General features: G+C 51.9%; 1 protein-coding gene across 1 annotated transcript in view; it reads right to left on the reverse strand.

Annotated features, from left to right (window-relative positions):
* Nucleotides 1-19,459, reverse strand: part of diaph3 (diaphanous-related formin 3) — a 124,731-nt gene that overhangs the window by 43,523 nt on the left and 61,749 nt on the right. Inside the window, 10 exon segments of the mRNA XM_067260952.1 lie at nt 5,632-5,796; nt 8,497-8,618; nt 10,937-11,069; nt 12,536-12,676; nt 12,678-12,776; nt 16,223-16,300; nt 16,302-16,325; nt 16,399-16,493; nt 17,812-17,904; nt 17,975-18,017. Of these exon segments, the coding sequence (XP_067117053.1) occupies nt 5,632-5,796; nt 8,497-8,618; nt 10,937-11,069; nt 12,536-12,676; nt 12,678-12,776; nt 16,223-16,300; nt 16,302-16,325; nt 16,399-16,493; nt 17,812-17,904; nt 17,975-18,017 (993 nt within the window).

Raw genomic sequence — 19,459 nt, forward strand, 5'->3', positions numbered from 1 at the left:
TCGACAACTAAAGCCCAGGTGCAGTCTCAGAGAGAGTGCAGAGGCACCTGTGGGTCCCAGACTGGAGAGGAAGTCTGAAAACATGCGAGGCGGGGCTGCGAGGCGGGGCTGCGAGGCGGGGCTGCGAGGCGGGGCTGCGAGGAGGGGCTGCGAGGCGGGGCTGCGAGGCGGGGCTGCGAGGCGGGGCTGCGAGGCAGGTCTGCCGAGACACCACGAAAAGAAGAGGACAGGAGAAGACATGAGGAGAGTAGAGGACAGGAGAGGAGAGAAGGAGATGAGAGAAGGAGAGGAGAGAAGGAGAGGAGAGAAGGAGATGAGAGAAGAAGATGAGAGAAGTGAATACTAACCCAGAGCTGAGGGTAGGGTTTGGTTCAGACGACACATCTTAATATCAATCACTTAGATCCACACTATACTCCGCAGCATTCCAGATAATCGACTTTGTTCATTGCTGGTAGCAACTTTGGAATTGCAAATTACAATGTTCATAATGGAAGCCACTCTGCTGAATTACAGACAGCTGGGAGGGAGGGGTGGAGGGGGGGGTGAAGAGGGAGACAGGGAGATGGAGAGGAGGGCTCACACACTTTTCAATAAAGAGGACTAAACGATTGCAGGTTGCAACTCGACAGAAGTGATGGATGTCTGATGTGAAATTAGACAGAACTCTCACAGGACTACCTCTACCTTCTCTCTCTCCCTCACCCTCTCTTTCTCTGACTCTCTGCTCTCTCTCCCCCTCTCTGTCTCTCGCTTTCCTCCCCACTGCCTCTCTCTCTCTGAGGGGTGCAGTCTCATTAAGAAGTCAAGCTTGATTTCCAAACCTACGTTTGAACTTAATGACATCACAAAGCTCATGCTAATGTGTAGCCCAGTCTCTGTGGTCCAGCTGATGTACTTAGCTGCTCCAGCATGCTTCTATAGGAGCTGGAAACACAGCATCTCAAAAAGGCCGTTTTTTTCTCTCCCTTTTTTCAAACTCTTGCTTGACTCGTCGTGTTTACAGACTGGATGGAGCGAGGCAGTAAACAGGATGATTTCCATGCCAGGTGTCATGGACCTGTGGCAGTGTCTGTGTGCTGTGAGTCCACAGGTTGACAACGCGAAGAAGCATGAGAGACTGAGGGACAACAAGGAAGTTGAACTAGGTCAAATCTAACAGGCCGTTTAGAGGGGACACGTTGGGGGAAATAAGCTGTCAGAGAGAGAGAGAGGTAGAAAGAGGTAGAGATAGAGAGACGAGGTGGGTGTGAGAGAGACTGAACGAGAGGGAGGAATAGACAGCGAGCGAGTGAGAGAAAGAGAGCTGGAGAAAGGAAGCCTCTCCCAGAGGATGCTCCAGGTCCCCCCCCCCTCCCCAGTGCTCCAGGTCCCCCCCCCTCCCCAGTGCTCCAGGTCCCCCCCCCTCCCCAGTGCTCCAGGTCCCCCCCCCTCCCCAGTGCTCCAGGTCCCCCCCCCTCCCCAGTGCTCCAGGTCCCCCCCCCTCCCCAGTGCTCCAGGTCCCCCCCCCTCCCCAGTGCTCCAGGTCCCCCCCCCTCCCCAGTGCTCCAGGTCCCCCCCCCTCCCCAGTGCTCCAGGTCCCCCCCCCCTCCCCAGTGCTCCAGGTCCCCCCCCCCTCCCCAGTGCTCCAGGTCCCCCCCCCTCCCCAGTGCTCCAGGTCCCCCCCCCCTCCCCAGTGCTCCAGGTCCCCCCCCCTCCCCAGTGCTCCAGGTCCCCCCCCCTCCCCAGTGCTCCAGGTCCCCCCCCCTCCCCAGTGCTCCAGGTCCCCCCCCCTCCCCAGTGCTCCAGGTCCCCCCCCCTCCCCAGTGCTCCAGGTCCCCCCCCCCTCCCCAGTGCTCCAGGTCTCTCCCCCCCCCCCCCCCCCCCAGTGCTCCAGGTCTCTCTCCCCCCCCTTCCCCAGTGCTCCAGGTCTCTCTCCCCCCCCTTCCCCAGTGCTCCAGGTCTCTCCCCCCCCCCCCCCCCCAGTGCTCCAGGTCTCCCCCCCCCCCCCCCTCCCCAGTGCTCCAGGTCCCCCCCCCTCCCCAGTGCTCCAGGTCTCTCCCCCCCCCCCCCCCCCAGTGCTCCAGGTCTCTCTCCCCCCCCTTCCCCAGTGCTCCAGGTCTCTCTCCCCCCCCTTCCCCAGTGCTCCAGGTCTCTCTCCCCCCCCTTCCCCAGTGCTCCAGGTCTCTCCCCCCCCCCCCAGTGCTCCAGGTCTCTCCCCCCCCCCCTCCCCAGTGCTCCAGGTCTCCCCCCCCCCCCCCTCCCCAGTGCTCCAGGTCTCCCTCTCCTCCCCCTCTGCATGTCCACCATTAGACACGCTTGATTGGGTTTCTGTCAGATCTTCAGCCTCGCCTCGGGTCTCCTTTCTACGGGTGAGTGAGCAGACCATGTGTACTGTATGTGTGTGTGTACTGTACGTGCATGTGTAGTGTGTGTGTTTACTGTATGGTTGTGTGTGCGTGTTTACACTGTGTGTGTGGACTGTACTGTATATGTGTGTGTGTCTGTATTTCAAAGAGGGAGCAAAGCAACCCTTCTTAAAAATCGTCCGTATGTGTGGAAGCGTGCCGATTGGCTGAGTTCAGGAGGGGGCTGAGGGGTGGGGGCTGAGGGGTGGGGGCTGAGGGGAGCAAGCCCCCGTTAACATCTGGATGTGTGTGTGCGAGTGTGTGTGTGCGCGCTGACGCAAGAGTGCTTGGCTGAGAAGCCCAGATTTAAACACTCGTTAACAGTTCTGGCCTTGGCCTCTCTCTGAGGGTTGAGTATGCTTGTGTGTGTGTGTGTGTTAATGTGTGTGTGTGTTAATGTGTGTGTGTGTGTGTGTGTTGATGTGTGTGTGTGTGTGTGTGTTAATGTGTGTGTGTGTGTGTGTTAATGTGTGTGTGTGTGTGTGTTGATGTGTGTGTGTGTGTGTTAATGTGTGTGTGTGTGTGTGTGTGTGTGTGTGTGTTAATGTGTGTGTGTGTGTGTGTGTGTTGATGTGTGTGTGTGTGTGTGTGTTAATGTGTGTGTGTGTGTGTGTGTGTGTTAATGTGTGTGTGTGTGTGTGTGTGTTAATGTGTGTGTGTGTGTTAATGTGTGTGTGTGTGTTAATGTGTGTGTGTGTGTGTTAATGTGTGTGTGTGTGTGTGTGTTAATGTGTGTGTGTGTGTTGATGTGTGTGTGTGTGTGTTAATGTGTGTGTGTGTGCCCTCTGACTAAGCCTTGAGGTATAAATCAGCAGCTATGTTTGGTCTGGACCACATCAGTGCTACCTCAGCAACACTGGCCTTGACCCCTGACTGGTGCAGTCTGGGAGGGTGGGATCTGGGGAAATGAGTTTAGACTGATATTTTTCATCCGATTGGGGAAATTCTTATTGTTGTCTGCTGTCTGTATTGCACATGCCAGACAGAGAGAGAGAGCGATGGATGAAAAGAGGTGTGAAGACTCTTTATTCCCACATCAGTTCTATTAGCAACAAAGTAGAGTTTAATATACAGTTTTACAGCAGCCCTGACCCTATTAAAAGCAGTGTCTGTTTCTCTCTCCCTGCTTGACGGGTTTCAGAGAAAACAAACTCTCATTGCTGGACCCGTCTACATGCCTGTCTGTCGACCAACCGAAACGTTTGCATCCCGATCTGTCTCTTCCCATCTCCCTGTCTGTATGCCTGTCTGTCTACCCACCTGTCTGTATGCCTACCTGCTTGTCTGTCTACCCACCTGTCTGTCTGCCTACCTGCTTGTCTGTCTACCCACCTGTCTGTATGCCTACCTGCTTGTCTGTCTACCCACCTGTCTGTATGCCTACCTGCTTGTCTGTCTACCCACCTGTCTGTATGCCTACCTGCTTGTCTGTCTACCCACCTGTCTGTCTGCCTACCTGCTTGTCTGTCTACCCACCCGTCTGTATGCCTACCTGCTTGTCTGTCTACCCACCTGTCTGTATGCCTACCTGCTTGTCTGTCTACCCACCTGTCTGTATGCCTACCTGCTTGTCTGTCTACCCACCTGTCTGTCTGCCTACCTGCTTGTCTGTCTACCCACCCGTCTGTATACCTACCTGCTTGTCTGTCTACCTGCCTATTTTCTACGTGGCTGAAGGTCCAGTAATAACAGTCTTCAGTCTCTGCAGGGTGAGTGATAGACGTGACCATCATGCAGCTACAATGTAATGACCGTGTTTTCGGCTCCATCAAACCCATAACTGTGCGCTGGCTCGTGGCCTCAGAGAGACACCTGCAGAGCCTAAAAATCCCGGCCACCACAGAGGACTGCATGTCGCACAAGACTCACACGTGTGTTGTTGGCATGCCGATGCTAGCATCGGCTAGCATCATGCTAGTATCGGTTAGCATGTCCGCTAATATCAGTTAGCATGTCTGGCATGAGTAGCTTGGCATATCTGGGGTGCATACTGCAGCTAGGCAAATTTGTTGACAATTAAGTGTTGGAAACAATATCAAAACCTTCTGGTTTTCCTTTTCTTCCATATGTTGTTATTCATTACGGTTTAAAAATGATGGAAAATTTGGCCATCACTCTATAACTGCACAGCAGCAGGTCATAATGCATGCTGGGATTTCAAGGTAAAAAGCGAACAGGGAATACATTAACATTCAAGAAGGTACACCCCTCACAGAAGGGGTTCATTCCCCCAAATTTCAACATTTCGATCATGGAAATCATTATTAAAAGCAATGAGATTCGTCTCATCATTGTAGCAGTCAAGTGGAAAATAACTTTGCATTTCAAATAGATGTTTCATGAGAAAGGCGACAGCCTGCCTTTCCACTGTCAGATTACAGCCAGTCTCACCCTCAGAATGGGAATGAGTGGGGAGACACAGTCCACACACACACACACACACACACGCACATGCACAAAAGTGTAACACAAAAATGAGTAGGGGTGAGGGGGTGGGATGCAAAGAGGCGTGAAATCCATTTTGGGGGCTTGGCGTGTCGGCTCCATCACTCAAGCACCCTGCATGGTAATGAGGACTAATTACTTCTTATTATCTTATCCCCCCCCCCCCTCCCCCCTCCACCCTCCCCCCACCCCAGTCCAGTCTGCCACTAATCCTAATGATTCTCCAGTGGATCATAGTCTCTCTACCAGAACAGGACCTCAAGTGAGCATGTCAGTACAAGAAGAGAAGTAGCTGGTCTGACACTGACTGCCTCGTCCTCCCCTCCTCCCCTCCTGCTACCTGGTCCAGCCCCCCCTCAGACTGAAGACTGGGGCCTCTCCAGAGGAGAGACACACACACCACAACACACTCTTTCTCTCATACACACACACTTCTCAATACCATTATTTTCCCCTGGACAGAATTGATTGTCTAGACACTATAATGAGCCCCATAATGTTTGTCAGACATATCTGATGCCCTGTGATGTGTGACTGGATATAGGTGTTCCATTAACCTGCTAGTCTCTCAATCTGACAAACCTTAAAACGCACGCGCACGCACACGCACACACACTATAAACACTTGATGGACACAGACTGAACAGTTGTTCTGTAAATAGGAAACACCATATATTCCATATTATATGTTGACGTGACTGGTAGAACACCACCTTGCGTTTTCGGATAATCCAGGGACGTGATTGGTAGAATCTTGCATGCTAGGGGGATCCAGGGACGTGATTGGTTGATCACTCACCGCAAACATGGCCCTGAAGTTGCTGAGGTCAGTGAAGACCTCCTCCACAGACGTCTTCTTGGGGTCGATGGCAAAGAACTCGACCATGCTGCAGTACAGGACGTCCATGTTGGCGTGCGTGACCACCAGCTTCTGCTGCTGCTCCCTGGCCGTCTGGACAAAGCTGTGGAGGCCTGGGGTCAAGGAGGACAACGCTGGAGGGAGAGGGGGAGGAAGGGAGGAGGGGGGGGAGGGAGGGAGGGAGGGAGGGGGGAGAGGAGGCAGGGAGAGAGGGAGAGGAGGGGGGGGGGAGGGAGAGGGAGGAGGGGGGGGAGGGAGAGGGAGGGGAGGTAGGAGGGGGGGAGGGAGAGGGGGAGGGAGGTGGGGGGGTGAGAGGGAGGGAGGGGTGAGGAGGGGGGGGAGGGAGAGGAGGGGTGAAAGGGAGGGAGGGGTGAGAGGGAGGGAGGGGGGGGGAGGGCGAGAGGGAGGGGGGAGGGAGGGGGGAGAGGAGGGGGGGAGGGAGGGGGGAGAGGAGGGGGGGGAGGGGGGAGGCAGGGAGAGAGGGATGCCAGGCGCTAGCCCTGGCATAGCCTGGCATAGTTTGATCCAGACCGACTAACAGATATGAATCTGTCAGAGATATCTGAGTACTTAGAAGGCAGTGAATGCTTCACTGTTTGGGGGGTGTTAAGGGCAATAAAGTATCTGTAGAGCCTGGATATGGCACTGTATAATATAATAACAAGAAAATCTCAAGAACAGGATTCAATGGCTGCCAGAGATGTCTATAATTACATCTAGAAATAACTTCAGTGTTAAAAGCTCTAAAGCAGGGGCTCACACAAAGTCTCAGAAAAACTCTCTCTCTCTCTCTCTCTCTGTCTCTCTCAGACACACATTCGAGACAGGAGCTGGGACAGGCAGAAGAAGGTGCAGTGAAAGTACCGCTGACAGGAGAGAAAGAATAGGTGGTTATAACAGAGCAGGATGGAGAGAGACACAGTCAAAAGGCTGGGACCAAGTGAGGGAGATGACAGTTGAACTGTGATCAGGTGAAGGAGACTTCACATCATCTGCATGGTGGACTGAAGGAGTTCTGCTGTTGAGCATGCAGAGACCATGCAGGACGCAAGAGCTACTGGAGCACCTGAGATCGGTCAGGCATGAGTCAATACACACTCACAGTATGTCTCACACCTACACACTCTTCCACCCCCCCCCCACACACACACACAAAAGGAATAACAAACATAAGGACTAAGACAAGCATACTAACAAGCGTTGGTGGACACACACTGTCTCTAGAGTCATCAATAGGATCCCCCCCACCCCCCCCACCCTCACCCTATGCTGCATACAACCTTAAAAGAAGAATATGAAGTTATTAAAATCATGCTGGGAGGTGGATCTGCTGCAGATGAAGATGTTTCAACTCCTTCGCTTCAGAGCGAGATGGTTAATATCCCACTGCTTTGATGTCGACTTAATGATTAATCCCTCTAATGAAGGTTAGGGCCCTAAACTCTAATCTAGCAGAGTCAGATCACATGTGTGTGTGTGTGTGTGTGGTGAGAGATGGAGAGATTTCCCCCACCATCAAATGTCTCTATCCTAGACTCCCTTTATCCCTCTTCCTCCCACTCAGTGTGTCTCCTCTCTCTCTTTCTCCATCTTCATCTTTACACGTCTCTCTCGCTCTCTTTCTCACTGCCTCCCTCTCACTCTCTCATCTCTAGATTTCTCCCTCCCTCTCCCTATCCCCGTCCCTCTATCTTGCTGTCTGACTGGTTCTCCCTCCCTCCCTCCCTCCCTCCCCTCCCACCCCCCCCCCCCTTCTCTCCCTCCCTCCCTCCTTCTCAAGACCAGGGCTGGAAGCCCCCATAGAGCAGTGATGAGACTCTGCCTGGGACACAGTCACTACCAACAGCTGCTCCCCAGAAAAACATGAACACACACACACACACACACACACACACACACACACACACACACACATGATAGGAGAGATGGACTGAGCTTTATTAGGATGACAGAGCTAGTGTAGTGTAGCTTGCTAGCTGGGGCTTACTGGTAATTGGCTTGGTGGAGGGGCACGCACACAGACACACACACACGCCTATGTGAGGAAATGCAAGCCTCTTTTCTCTAATTAAAGTCAATGGATGGAGACTGGGGGACAAGGTCTAATTGCTTTCAATCAAAAAGCTGAGAAAGAGAGGGGGAAGAGAGAGAGGAGGGTAGAGAGGGGAAAACAGGAGGGTAATTACACAGGGGGTGGACGAGGAGCAGAGAGAGAGTCAGGAGCAGCAAAACACACACTGACACACACACACAGAGCAAGAAAATAAGCGAGTGAGTGAGCAGGACACCTTCCTGAAGTGAAACCCCAGCGACCCACGCGGCGGGGCGGCGAGACGCCAGGCGCTCAGCCCCGCCGTCAACACGGCCAGGCGGGCGTACCAGCCGGAGGGTGAAGGACGGAGGGGCTCGACAGATCTGTCAAGCCCACTCAGAGTGCACCTCCGTGGGGGGGTGGAGCTGCTCCGTGTCCGGGGCAGCTACCTCACCTCCAGCACCCACACGCAGGGCTGCGGATCCAACGTGGATGAGCCAGGTGTGTGTGTGTGTGTGTGTGGGGGGGGGGGGGGGGGGGGGTTTACATTCAACACACACGCACACGCAGTGAACAATTAACACAACTGTCAACCCTGGACAGGCAAGGTCAAATAAGGCCCTGTCTCAGTGTGTGTCTCAGTGTGTGTCTCAGTGTGTGTCTCAGTGTGTGTCTCAGTGTGTGTCTCAGTGTGTGTCTCAGTGTGTGTCTCAGTGTGTGTCTCAGTGTGTGTCTCAGTGTGTGTGTCTGCGTGTGTGTGCCATGTTGGATATAGCCATCTTGGTGTGGAAGAGGTCGTCCTGGAGCGGGGAGGAGAAGGTGTCCAGGTCTCTCTCCAGCTGTAGCAGCTGACAGTCCATCTGCTTCAGGCACTTCTCCAGGTTCTCTGCAGACACTGAGACACACACACACACAGGTTTGTTTCACTATCTTAGTGAGGACCGAGCATTCACTCCTGTTCAAAACCTTGTCATCGCTGACCTCTGACCTTAACCCTTCCAACTACTTCCAACCCTAACCCCTAACCCGAACTCTTAGAATTAGTACTTGAAGTTGTAGGGCTTGAGAAAATGTCCCCACAAGGTACATTTGTTCTTAGTTTTCTATCCTAAGAATAGTTCAACAAGACTACACACACTTCTCTGAACCAGGGTAGAGTGCATCTGGCTCAGATGCAAGCAGAGCAAAACAGCTTCTTAGAATGCCCTTAGGTGTGTGTATGCATGTGTGTGTATGCATGTGTGTGTATGCATGTGTGTGTATGCGTGTGTGTGTATGTGTGTAACCCGGTATGCCTCAGCAACCCCAGAACACCAAACCAGTTTCCACCAATCAAAGACTCTGCTGTAGCACTCTGTCAGTGCTCCAACAGCTGCAGTCCCAGACACAGGATGAGCACAGCTGCCAGTGTGTGTGTGTGTGTGTGTGTGTAAACATTACAGAAAGGATCACATCCTCAAAGGGACAACACAAACTTGCAAATGTCAGATTTGTTTATCATCTGTTCTTTGCAAGTGTGTGTGTTTGTGTGTCAGCACTAGAATAAAGCGAGAAGTGATGGAGCAGGTGTGGGTGTGTGTGTGTGTCAAAGCAAAACACCCCCCCCCCCCCCCCCCACGGTGAACAGGTGAGGATGGAGGGATGACAGGGAGGGGAGGAGAGAGGATTTGGGGGAGCCAGTCACGGCTGACGGCCACAGCTAGTAAAGATGCTAACACGTGTCCTAAATTACCATGATTAAACAACGCCCGACAAAACGATGTAAGCTGCTTAGCTCAGGAAGCACTTTCACATCAGCGAGGGGCCCGCGCTTTCAAGTGGGGAAGATGAATCTGAGTAACTTTGATAATGAGGTGAGACACTACACACACACACACACACACACACACACACACACACACACACACACACACACACACACACACACACACACACAGGTACACTACACACACAGGTATAGTGCATACAACACAGACGAGAGAGTAGGCAGATAGGCAGGGCGACAGGCAGGCAGGGCGACAGGCAGGCAGTCGTACAGCAAGCGTAATTTTCATCTGGCCATCATCTGGTCTCTCCTCCTCTCTCCCTTATTCATCCCCAGCTCGGGTTCTCCTCCACCTGAAGGTAATCTCCCCCCTCTCTCTCTCCTCGTCTCCCTCCAGCAGCGCCGAGCTCCACGCCCTGCCCCAGGTTCTCCTAATGGCCCCGCAGTCCTCCGCTCCATCACCAACCTATCCCAGGGTGCACTGGGGCTGATGGGGTCTCAATCAGGTCAGCATTCAGCCTCCCAACCCAGGGATGAGGAACTCTGATTGTGGACATTTATGTGAGAGCAATGATCACAATGCCCTGGTGGGCCAAGAGTGTGTGTGTGTGTGTGTGTGTGTGTGCAGTTGCATGCTTCTGGTATTGATGCTTCCAGGATGGATATCTCCGTTTTGCTCTACACATGGATTCAGCCATATATGCCCATGACAGAGAGGTGAGTGTGAGTGTGTGTGTGAGTGGTCCATGCATGTGTGATAGCAATGGCTGACAAGTAAATGGACAGTGCTGCAAAGCAATCTCTCTACATCTCCCCACTCGTCTTTTTCTCCCCCGCCCCCGCCCTCGCCCCCTCTCTCTCTCAGCTTGAGTGATCCTAACAGCCAGGACAGAGGGGAGGGGGGGAGGGGGGGGGGGGGGGTATGAAGAATATTCCAAGAGGTCAAACACCTCATTGACATCTCTTTAAGGTGCTAAGGACGGCCGTGACACACACAGCACCAGGACTGTATGCTGCACACACACACACACCGGACTGTATGCTGCACACACACACACACACCGGACTGTATGCTGCACACACACAGACACACACACATTAAGAGTCCATCCATAACTCCAGCCCCTACACACCAACAGTAAGGGAAGAATCAAGACTTCCACCTAGTCTTGTACCCCTTCCATGTATCCAGGTTCTCTCCTCCTCCTCCTCCTCTTCCTCTCAGACTGCTGGCCAGACAGCCCACCCCTCCCTCCTCCCCCGGCCCTGACACTTCCCTCCTGGGGTTGCCCCCGGGCGATGTGACCACAGGGAACACAACCACAGTCTGTCCAGGCCCCCCCTCCCCACCACCCTGCACCCCCCCAGCACTGGCTTCCTTCTGTCTGTCAGCTTACGTTAGTCAGGCTGGCACTGTTACACAGAGAGTGTGTGTGTGTGTGTACTACCTCTGCTGGCTCTGTCCACATGCTGCAGGTCGTCCAAGAAGTGGAAGAGCAGGTCAGAGAGTTCCTCCTCACACACCTGGGCCAGGAAGTGAAGCAGGGTGGTCTGCTGGTCCGCCGACTTGGTGTCCTTAAGCTGGGGCACACACACACACGCACAACAAAATTACAGAATGGAGTGGAGCATAGTTGACTGTGTGTGAGTGTTGTGTGTGCTTGTGAGAGAGACAGGGAGAGTGAATGTGTGCATGAGTGAGTGTTGGTGTGTGACGCTCTCCTGTGTGTAAGAAACACATGAGACGACACACTGAGAAACGACCAGAAGCCTGCAGGAACGACACTGTCGTCTGTAGGTCTGACACATCGCTGCTTGAGGTGTGTGTGTGCAAGTGTGTGTGTGTGTGTGTGCCACAGACAAGAAACCAGCTACTGATAAGCTAAGACAAACACGTGACGATGCCAACTAGGAGGAGATGGTGTTTGTGTGTGTGTGTGCGCAAACAGTGAGGTCTAACTAGGCAGTGATAAATGGATGTGGCTGTATGTTGCTGTAGTAACAGCAGACTGTCTATTCTGGGAAGTGCTGTAATGACTGGAACACTGGTGTTGGTCAGCTAACACGCACACACACACAGTACACACACACAGTACACACACAAACAGTGGTAGAGTTGGGGTTCTGGGTCATTTCAATGTCTTTTATTTTTAGTCTTTTCACAAACCATAACTTACCACATGATATAAATGTGTTTATTTCATGTCTTTTTAAACACGGCTCCTATGCTGTGTGTGTGTGTGTGTGTGTGTTTCCGTGGCCCTGTGCTGGCACCAGTTATCTAGACTGGGCAGATGAAGGAGAATAAGCAGGTTGTTGGTCCTTGCTGCTTTGATAGATGACTGCAGATAGAGATTTGTATGTGTGTGTGTGTGTGTGCTCTGGGTGTTTAAATCACATCACATGGTTCAAACAAGAGCGTCTCGCAGAGAAAGCCACTTAAGATAGACCTGCTGATAGGAGAGCCATACAGTCAGGGGGACATGAAAGACCTGGGACTTCAATGGAATATCTCTCTCTATGTCTCTCTCTATGTCTCTCTCTATGTCTCTCTCTATGTCTCTCTCTATGTCTCTCTCTATGTCTCTCTCTATGTCTCTCTCTATGTCTCTCTCTATGTCTCTCCCTCTTATCAGTCTGAGCGCACGCGTGCCTGAATACACGTTAGTGTGTGTGTGTCCAGGCGTGTGTGTGTGTCCAGGCGTGTGTCCGTGTGTCCAGGCGTGTGTGTGTGTGTGTGTCCAGGCGTGTGTGTGTGTCCAGGCGTGTGTGTGTGTGTCCAGGCGTGTGTGCGTGTGTCCAGGCGTGTGTTCAGGTGTGTGTGCGTGTGTCCAGGCGTGTGTGTGTGTGTGTCCAGGCGTGTGTGTGTCCAGGCGTGTGTGTGTGTGTCCAGGCGTGTGTCCAGGCGTGTGTCCAGGCGTGTGTGTGTGTGTCCAGGCGTGTGTGTGTGTGTGTCCAGGCGTGTGTCCAGGCGTGTGTGTGTGTGTCCAGGCGTGTGTGTGTGTGTGTCCAGGCGTGTGTGTGTGTGTGTGGCAGGCGGGCCGCACCTTGCAGAGGGAGCTGAGGTTGAAGCCGTAGGACTGGGCGTTGCGGGAGCCGGCGTTCATGTAGTTCCCCAGCAGCAGCACCAGCTGCAGCAGGCGCCTGAAGGCCACGCTGCGCCGCACCTCCTCGCACGCCGCGCTCACGCGCCAGCATGTCCGGGCGCAGCAGGCTCACCTGCTCCTCAAACTGCAGCCGGAACAGGATGTGGTTGAGGCGCGGGCCGAGGCGCTTCACACTGCCCATCTGTGGAGGGAAGGGAGGGGGGGGGGATGGAGTGGTGAGGTGTTTGGTGGCGGTGAATCGCACTGCTGATTTGGCAGCTATGTCCCATGCTGCCCCTCTCCCTTCCCTTTTCTTCCCCTCCTCTCCCTTCACTCCTCCCTCGTCATCTTCCTCATCTCCTCCCCCTCCTCTCCTCATCCTTCCTCTCCTCATCCCCCTTCCACTGTCCAGCAGGACGAGGGAGAAGAGAGGGGAGACGGGAGAGAGGGAAGGATGATAACTAGAGGAGAGGAGGAAGGAGGCAGATGAGGGGGGAGGGGGGTAGAAGGAGGAGGGGCTCTTGCCACCCGAACACCACTGCTTTTACGTTGGGCAGGCACAAATAATGGATTCTGGCAGTGATTTGATTTGGGGACCAGGCATGGCAAGTTAATTGCAGAGCGAGCATCCACAGGGCAGAGAGTGGATGGGCGGAATATACAATAAGCCTCGTGTTGGATTACCACTCTCACACAATTACAGTCAATTGGGAAATATTGCATTGGATCTGAGGCCTCAGCAGTAGGGCTGTGGATAGCTTGTGTGCGTGTGCTTGTGTGTATGTGCTTGTGTGTGTGTGCGTGTGTGTATGTGAGTTAATATGGTGGAGAGATGGCAGGGACGATTCCGAAGTATATGATGTCCTCACCCAAGGGTTTAATTAAGGATTCAGTGATGTTATCAAAGGACTGTGTGTGTGTGTGTGTGCGTGTGAGCGTGTGTGTGTGTGTGTGTGTAGCTCCACACCCCAGGACTCTGCCAGTCCCAGTACCTGCTACACCTCCTGCATGTGTATGTCCTTCTGGCTTTACACTTCAGCACCACCAGCAAGAGCAGGTGTGAGCAGGGGTGACTGTGTGTGTGTGTGTGGCGTTTGAGTGCGTGTGCATGTTTGAGCGTGTGGCGTTCACAAGTGTGTGTGTGCATGAGTGTGTGTGGGGGGGGTAAACATGCTCGAGTTAGTGGAGGTGACACCAAAGCTATGCCTGGAGACTAACAGCCTGATTCATGTGGTAAATATCCTGGCAGGGTGTAAGGGGGGGGGGGGGGGGGGGGGGGGGGGGGGGGCAGTGCCCCAAACCCCCCTCCCCTCACCCCCCTCAGATGCATGGCACATCAGACACATGTCTAATCCGTGATGAAACACACTTTGATTCACAGAGCTGCTTGTCATACGTGTTTGACGGGGGATTATCTGAGGAGCAGGCGACACGCACAACTAGTTGATGGAGGATTCATTAGGAGTCCTTTTGAAACTGCTTCTGAAAGGTAGTCAGACACTCATTTAGTGTCTCTGTCTGCAGGTCAGAATATTACAGACTAATGGAGCAGGGCTAGTGACTGAGCCTTGATGTACTATGAGAACTCTGTGTGTGTGTGTGCCCACACTGTGTTTAAAACAACACACCTTGACTGACTTCAAACAACTTCTTAATTTCAGTAGGGATGAAGAAGAAGGGAGAGAAGGATGAAGGAGAGAGAGAAAGAGAGGCATAAAGAGGAGAGAGAGAGGGATGGAGGAGAGAGGGGATGTAGTGGAGACAGAGAGAGGAGGATGGAGAGCAGAGAGAGGGATGAAGGAGAGACAGAGGAAGAGAGAGGGATGGAGAGGAGAGAGGGGATGTAGAGGAGAGGGGAGGCCTAAGCAGGAACAATCACTAATCAAGAATTCCTTTTGAACCTGTTGTTGTGTGCTAGAGCACACGCTATGAGCCAACACAGGTTATATAAGCCAGCTACCGCCCTCACCTCTCTCTCCTTCCTCTCTCCTTCTTTCTCTCTCCCTCTCCTCCCCCTTTCTCGCTCTCCACCGGTAGACTACACTGACAGACATTTCTCCGGGTCGCTCTGTAGCAGTATATTTAGAAGAAAACACTATCAGGCGAAATATATAAAGGTTATATATTTATATAAATCAGTTTAGCGGTATGAAGTGACCAATGTTTGTGTTCTTAATTTGTTCACGTGTGTGTAAGTGAATCATTCTACATTAAGGGAGAGGAGGGAAGGCTACATGTATTTTCTACATGTCTGATTCTCCTCAGAGAGACTAATTAAGACGTCTGGAGACAGAACTAGGCTCCTGTCAGAGCTGAGGTAGAGAGATGATCAGTCCACAGATGTCCTCCTGCTCTCTCTAGCCCCACAGCATTAATTACCCCTCTCCACTGAATTACACACAGAGGATTTATTAGCGTGTGTGTTCCTGTGTGAGTATGTGGTCCTGTGTGTGTGTGTGTGTGTTCCTGTGTGTGTGTATGTGGTCTTGTGTGTGTGTGTGTGTGTGTTCCTGTGTGTGTATGTGGTCCTGTGTGTGTGTTGTGTGTGTTGTCCTGTGTGTGTGTATGTGGTCCTGTGTGTGTGTGTTCCTGTGTGTGTGTATGTGGTCTTGTGTGTGTGTGTTCCTGTGTGAGTATGTGGTCCTGTGTGTGTGTCTGTTGTAGCAGAGAGTCAAACCGCCAACACAACCATTTCTGATCCACTTTACTTTAATTTGATGTTTTAATGAAACTTCCTTTCCGGTTATGATAAGTCAGTCAATCTTGATATCAAAATTATTGTACCATACTAACAAAACTATTTCTGAACGTTGTTTTGTTATATTTTGAAGTTTAAGCATTCCATGGACATTTGAAATATTGACTTCAATCTACCGACCACTTCACACCTATCTTATCTCAGGACAACGCCTGGTCAGGGTAAACTGACCAATGAAAAGCTCACCCTCAAAAAGGGATACCCCGCATTTCTTGGATTATAAAAACCCAAGATGAACAATCACACCCCGCTTGTTTGTAGGAATTAAACTGAAGTGAACGCGTCATTTCTAAACTATTCCTCTCAACCTGCAAATTCACTGAGCGCCCGGAACTTTGGCAAAAGATTCCGTTGTTCTATTTTCGTTGGACGATAACGAAACCATTGACTCTACCCTTCTTCAAGCCGACCAAAGTAACTGCGATTTGCTATATTTCTTACTTGTGAACATTGGCATATTGTGGTTGAATTTGTTATGTTTGATTCTAGTTGCAAATGACTTAACCTAGCTCTCGTTAGGACTATCCTACCATCGCACAGACTGTCCAGTTGTCTCTTGAGGCCTATCTCTCTCCTCCCCTCCTCCCCTCTCCACGTGCTTTCCATTGTATATCCCCCCGCTTCCATGTTCCTGTGAGTGTGCATGTGTTCCTGTGGGTGTGCATGTGTTCCTGTGTGTGTGCATGTGTTCCTGTGAGTGTGCATGTGTTCCTGCGTGTGTGCATGTGTTCCTGTGTGTGTGCATGTGTTCCTGTGTGTGTGCATGTGTTCCTGTGTGTGCATGTGTTCCTGTGAGTGTGCATGTGTTCCTGTGTGTGTGCATGTGTTCCTGTGAGTGTGCATGTGTTCCTGTGTGTGTGTGTGTGTGTGTGTGTGTATGTGTGACTCACCACCACTCCAAACTGCTCTGGTTCAGAGAGGCTGGAGTACTGGTCCTGGAACTGGGCCAGGGCGTTGAGCTGTTCCTGTTTCTGGAAGGTGCTTTACCAGGTTCTGGAAAGACAACACACATTTGATCTCAGGGTTCTGAGACAGAGCGTGTCCGTGTGTGAGTGTGTGTGCGTACCTGGATCATGGGTTCAGTGAGCTGCTCTTCATCCACCTCCAAGATCATCCGTCTGATCTCCTGGTAGGGCATCCTAAAGGACCCCAGGAAGATAGCTGTGCGCACACACACACACACACACACACACACACACACAAAACAAAAACACAGACACATTCGATAAAAAAAAAATACATTATGAAGATAAGTGTTATCCAACGCAAGAATGTGTCTGTGGTTTGCAGGTGTGTATGTGTGCGTTTGAGACTTCAATAATTACTTTCCAGGTGTAAACCAGTTAGACGTACACATAGAAGGAATATCCAGACTAACCCCCGGGAGATAATGTGTTTAGAGATGCATGAACGTCAGTTTCATACATTGTGTCTGGCCTACATAACTTTATTAAAATCAGTCTGGTACTCTGACTTTCCCACGCTGTCTCTCTCACTTACTCTCTCTCTCAGCCGAGGCAAAACTGTTCCTCACTCACTGACACACACTCTAATGAGTGGGACATTACAGTATCAGCGAGCGAGGGGTCTGTGTGTGTGCTGATGAGATACAACGACCAAATGTCACTCGTTCAGAAAATTGATGGAAGTTTTGAACACCTAAAGAGTTACAAGTGTAAAATAATCGATATACTATATAGATGAGAGCTCTTTCTGCATGTCACTTTCTGGCAGCAAACTACTAACTGTTCACACACAAGCACCACACAAGGCAGGACACACACACACACTACACACACTCTCAAAAGTGCCACACACACACACGAGGGCACGCACACACACACATCGTCTCTCCATCCTTGCGACTAGCTTCCTTTCTTGTGCTCTGATCACAGGCAGTTCTCCTCACAATCAGCAGAGCGTTGCATCTCTAATAACAAGCTTTATTTCTGGTAACTGTCTGATCCCACTTAGCACCTCTGGGTTTTCATCTAATGAAAAATATGTGCGTCTTTCAGCGTGCGTGTGTGTGTGTGTGTTAGTGCATGTGTGAGTATCCGGGCATGGATGTGTGTGTGTGTGTTGGGAGAGCAGGTGTTTCGGGGCTGTGGTTTCATTAAGCCTTGCAGCTTCTCTGCAGCGTCTCAATCTACTTCCTGCTCTCCTCTCAGCGACGTGGAGGGTTCCAGAACCGAGGCCACAATGGCGAGAATTACCGAGTCTCTCCGCATGTATCAGTATGCCTTCTAAACACTGAACAATTCAGATGAGTGGGGGGGGGGGGAATATTAAGAGAGTGACAGCTGGCACTGTGTTCACCTGTCAGGAGAGAGAGATAGAGCGAGAGAGAGCGTGAGGTTGGAGTGAGAGGTGAGACTAATTGACACCTTGAGTGTTCTCAGCAATAGGTTCATTGTAGGTTCCCCCCTCCCTCCCTGTGTGTGAGTATGGTGTGTGTGTGTGTGTGTGTGGTACCTACACAGGTTCTGAGCTATCTTTGGGTCCAGCACCTTCAGATGTTTGACTCTCTTCTTGATGGAGGTCTTCTGTTCAAACTCTTCCTCTCTCCTGGCTGAGAGGAGACAAGAGAGGTTGGGCTGTTATTCAACACACACACACGCGCATGCACCATACACACACACCAAGCTGAGCAGCGAGGACCAGAGTGGAGGCGACGTAGCTGAACTGTGTTGGAGGTGTTGAGAGGGCAGAGGACTCAGATCCTCAGGTCTTCATGTAAACACTCTCTGAGGGCCAATCAACCGCCGGAGACCATGTGTGAGGGGCGTGTGTGTGTCAGTCCCTCGGGTCTCACTCAATGTCGACCCTAAAGGGATGTCATACTGCCAGATGGGTATGGAGAAAGGGATTATGGAGAACTGTGTGATGAGGGCTGGCAGGACTACCTGAGAGATGCTCGCACACACACACACAAACGCGCCACCCAGGTCCTCCCTGAGCACAACAGGGGAACACGGAGGGTTACATAGTTACATGATTAACGACACCGGATTAAGAGAACAAAACATTTGTCTCAGGAGGATTCTGGGTAATTGTTGGGTGGGGAGGGGGCTCAGGGCCGGCGGGGGTGAACAGGCCTTCAGCTTGGGCCCACACACACATCACACACACACACACAGCCCCACACACACACACACAGCCCCATTGGCGAGAAGCTACACACAGACGATCACAATCTTCCTGATTCTTAAGGTTATTCCAGGCACCATACAGACACTGGTAGCTATACACTAGCAGGGTAGCATAAACCACCAAACACACTGGTAGAAACACAATGGAAGACTAGCAGCTCAGAGCTAACCACGTGAGGAGGAGGAGGAGGAGGGAGGGGAAGAGGAGGGAGAGATGAAGACTTACGTGGCTCTTCCACAGTGACTCTCTCCTCACGGTCTTCAGACAGAGACGTAGCAGGAGCAACAGAGAGACAGAGGAACGGGAAGAGACAGAGCAGACGACAAGCCATTGAAATCCAATGTTTTGATGAAATGATGCGATACTGAAGGGACTTTCGAGACACTCTGCTAGATGAAAACAGGCATTGTGCATTCGCCCGTGGTTGGGACAGTGGCGGGGGGGGGGGGGGGTCTGTTTGATCTGACTTGTTCAAACACATTGAAGTGCAGTCACACCTGGTCACGCCACCCAGACACGCCCTCTGAGTGGAGCTTCATTCATCCCCACCACGGAGATGAGAGGAACAGAACTAAGACTGGATACCCCCACCTACCACACACACACACACACACACACACACACACACACACACACACACACACACACACACACACACACACACACACACACACACACACACACACACACACACACACACACACACACACACACACACACACACACACACACACACACACACACACACACACACACACACACACACAAACACACACACACACACAAACACACACACACACACACACACACACACACACACACAGTTCAGGTGGTTATCAGCTAATTAAATCGCTCCCATCCTCCGCATCCCAGATCTAACTGCTTGTTATGCACCCGCCAATTAAAACGCATCGCTGGGGGGTCAAGGGGTCACTGGTTAATCAATCAGAGGCGCCCGGCGTGCATATCCCCGG

The sequence above is a fragment of the Osmerus mordax genome, chromosome 22 (assembly GCF_038355195.1).
Source record: "Osmerus mordax isolate fOsmMor3 chromosome 22, fOsmMor3.pri, whole genome shotgun sequence".
Lineage (NCBI taxonomy): Eukaryota > Metazoa > Chordata > Actinopteri > Osmeriformes > Osmeridae > Osmerus > Osmerus mordax.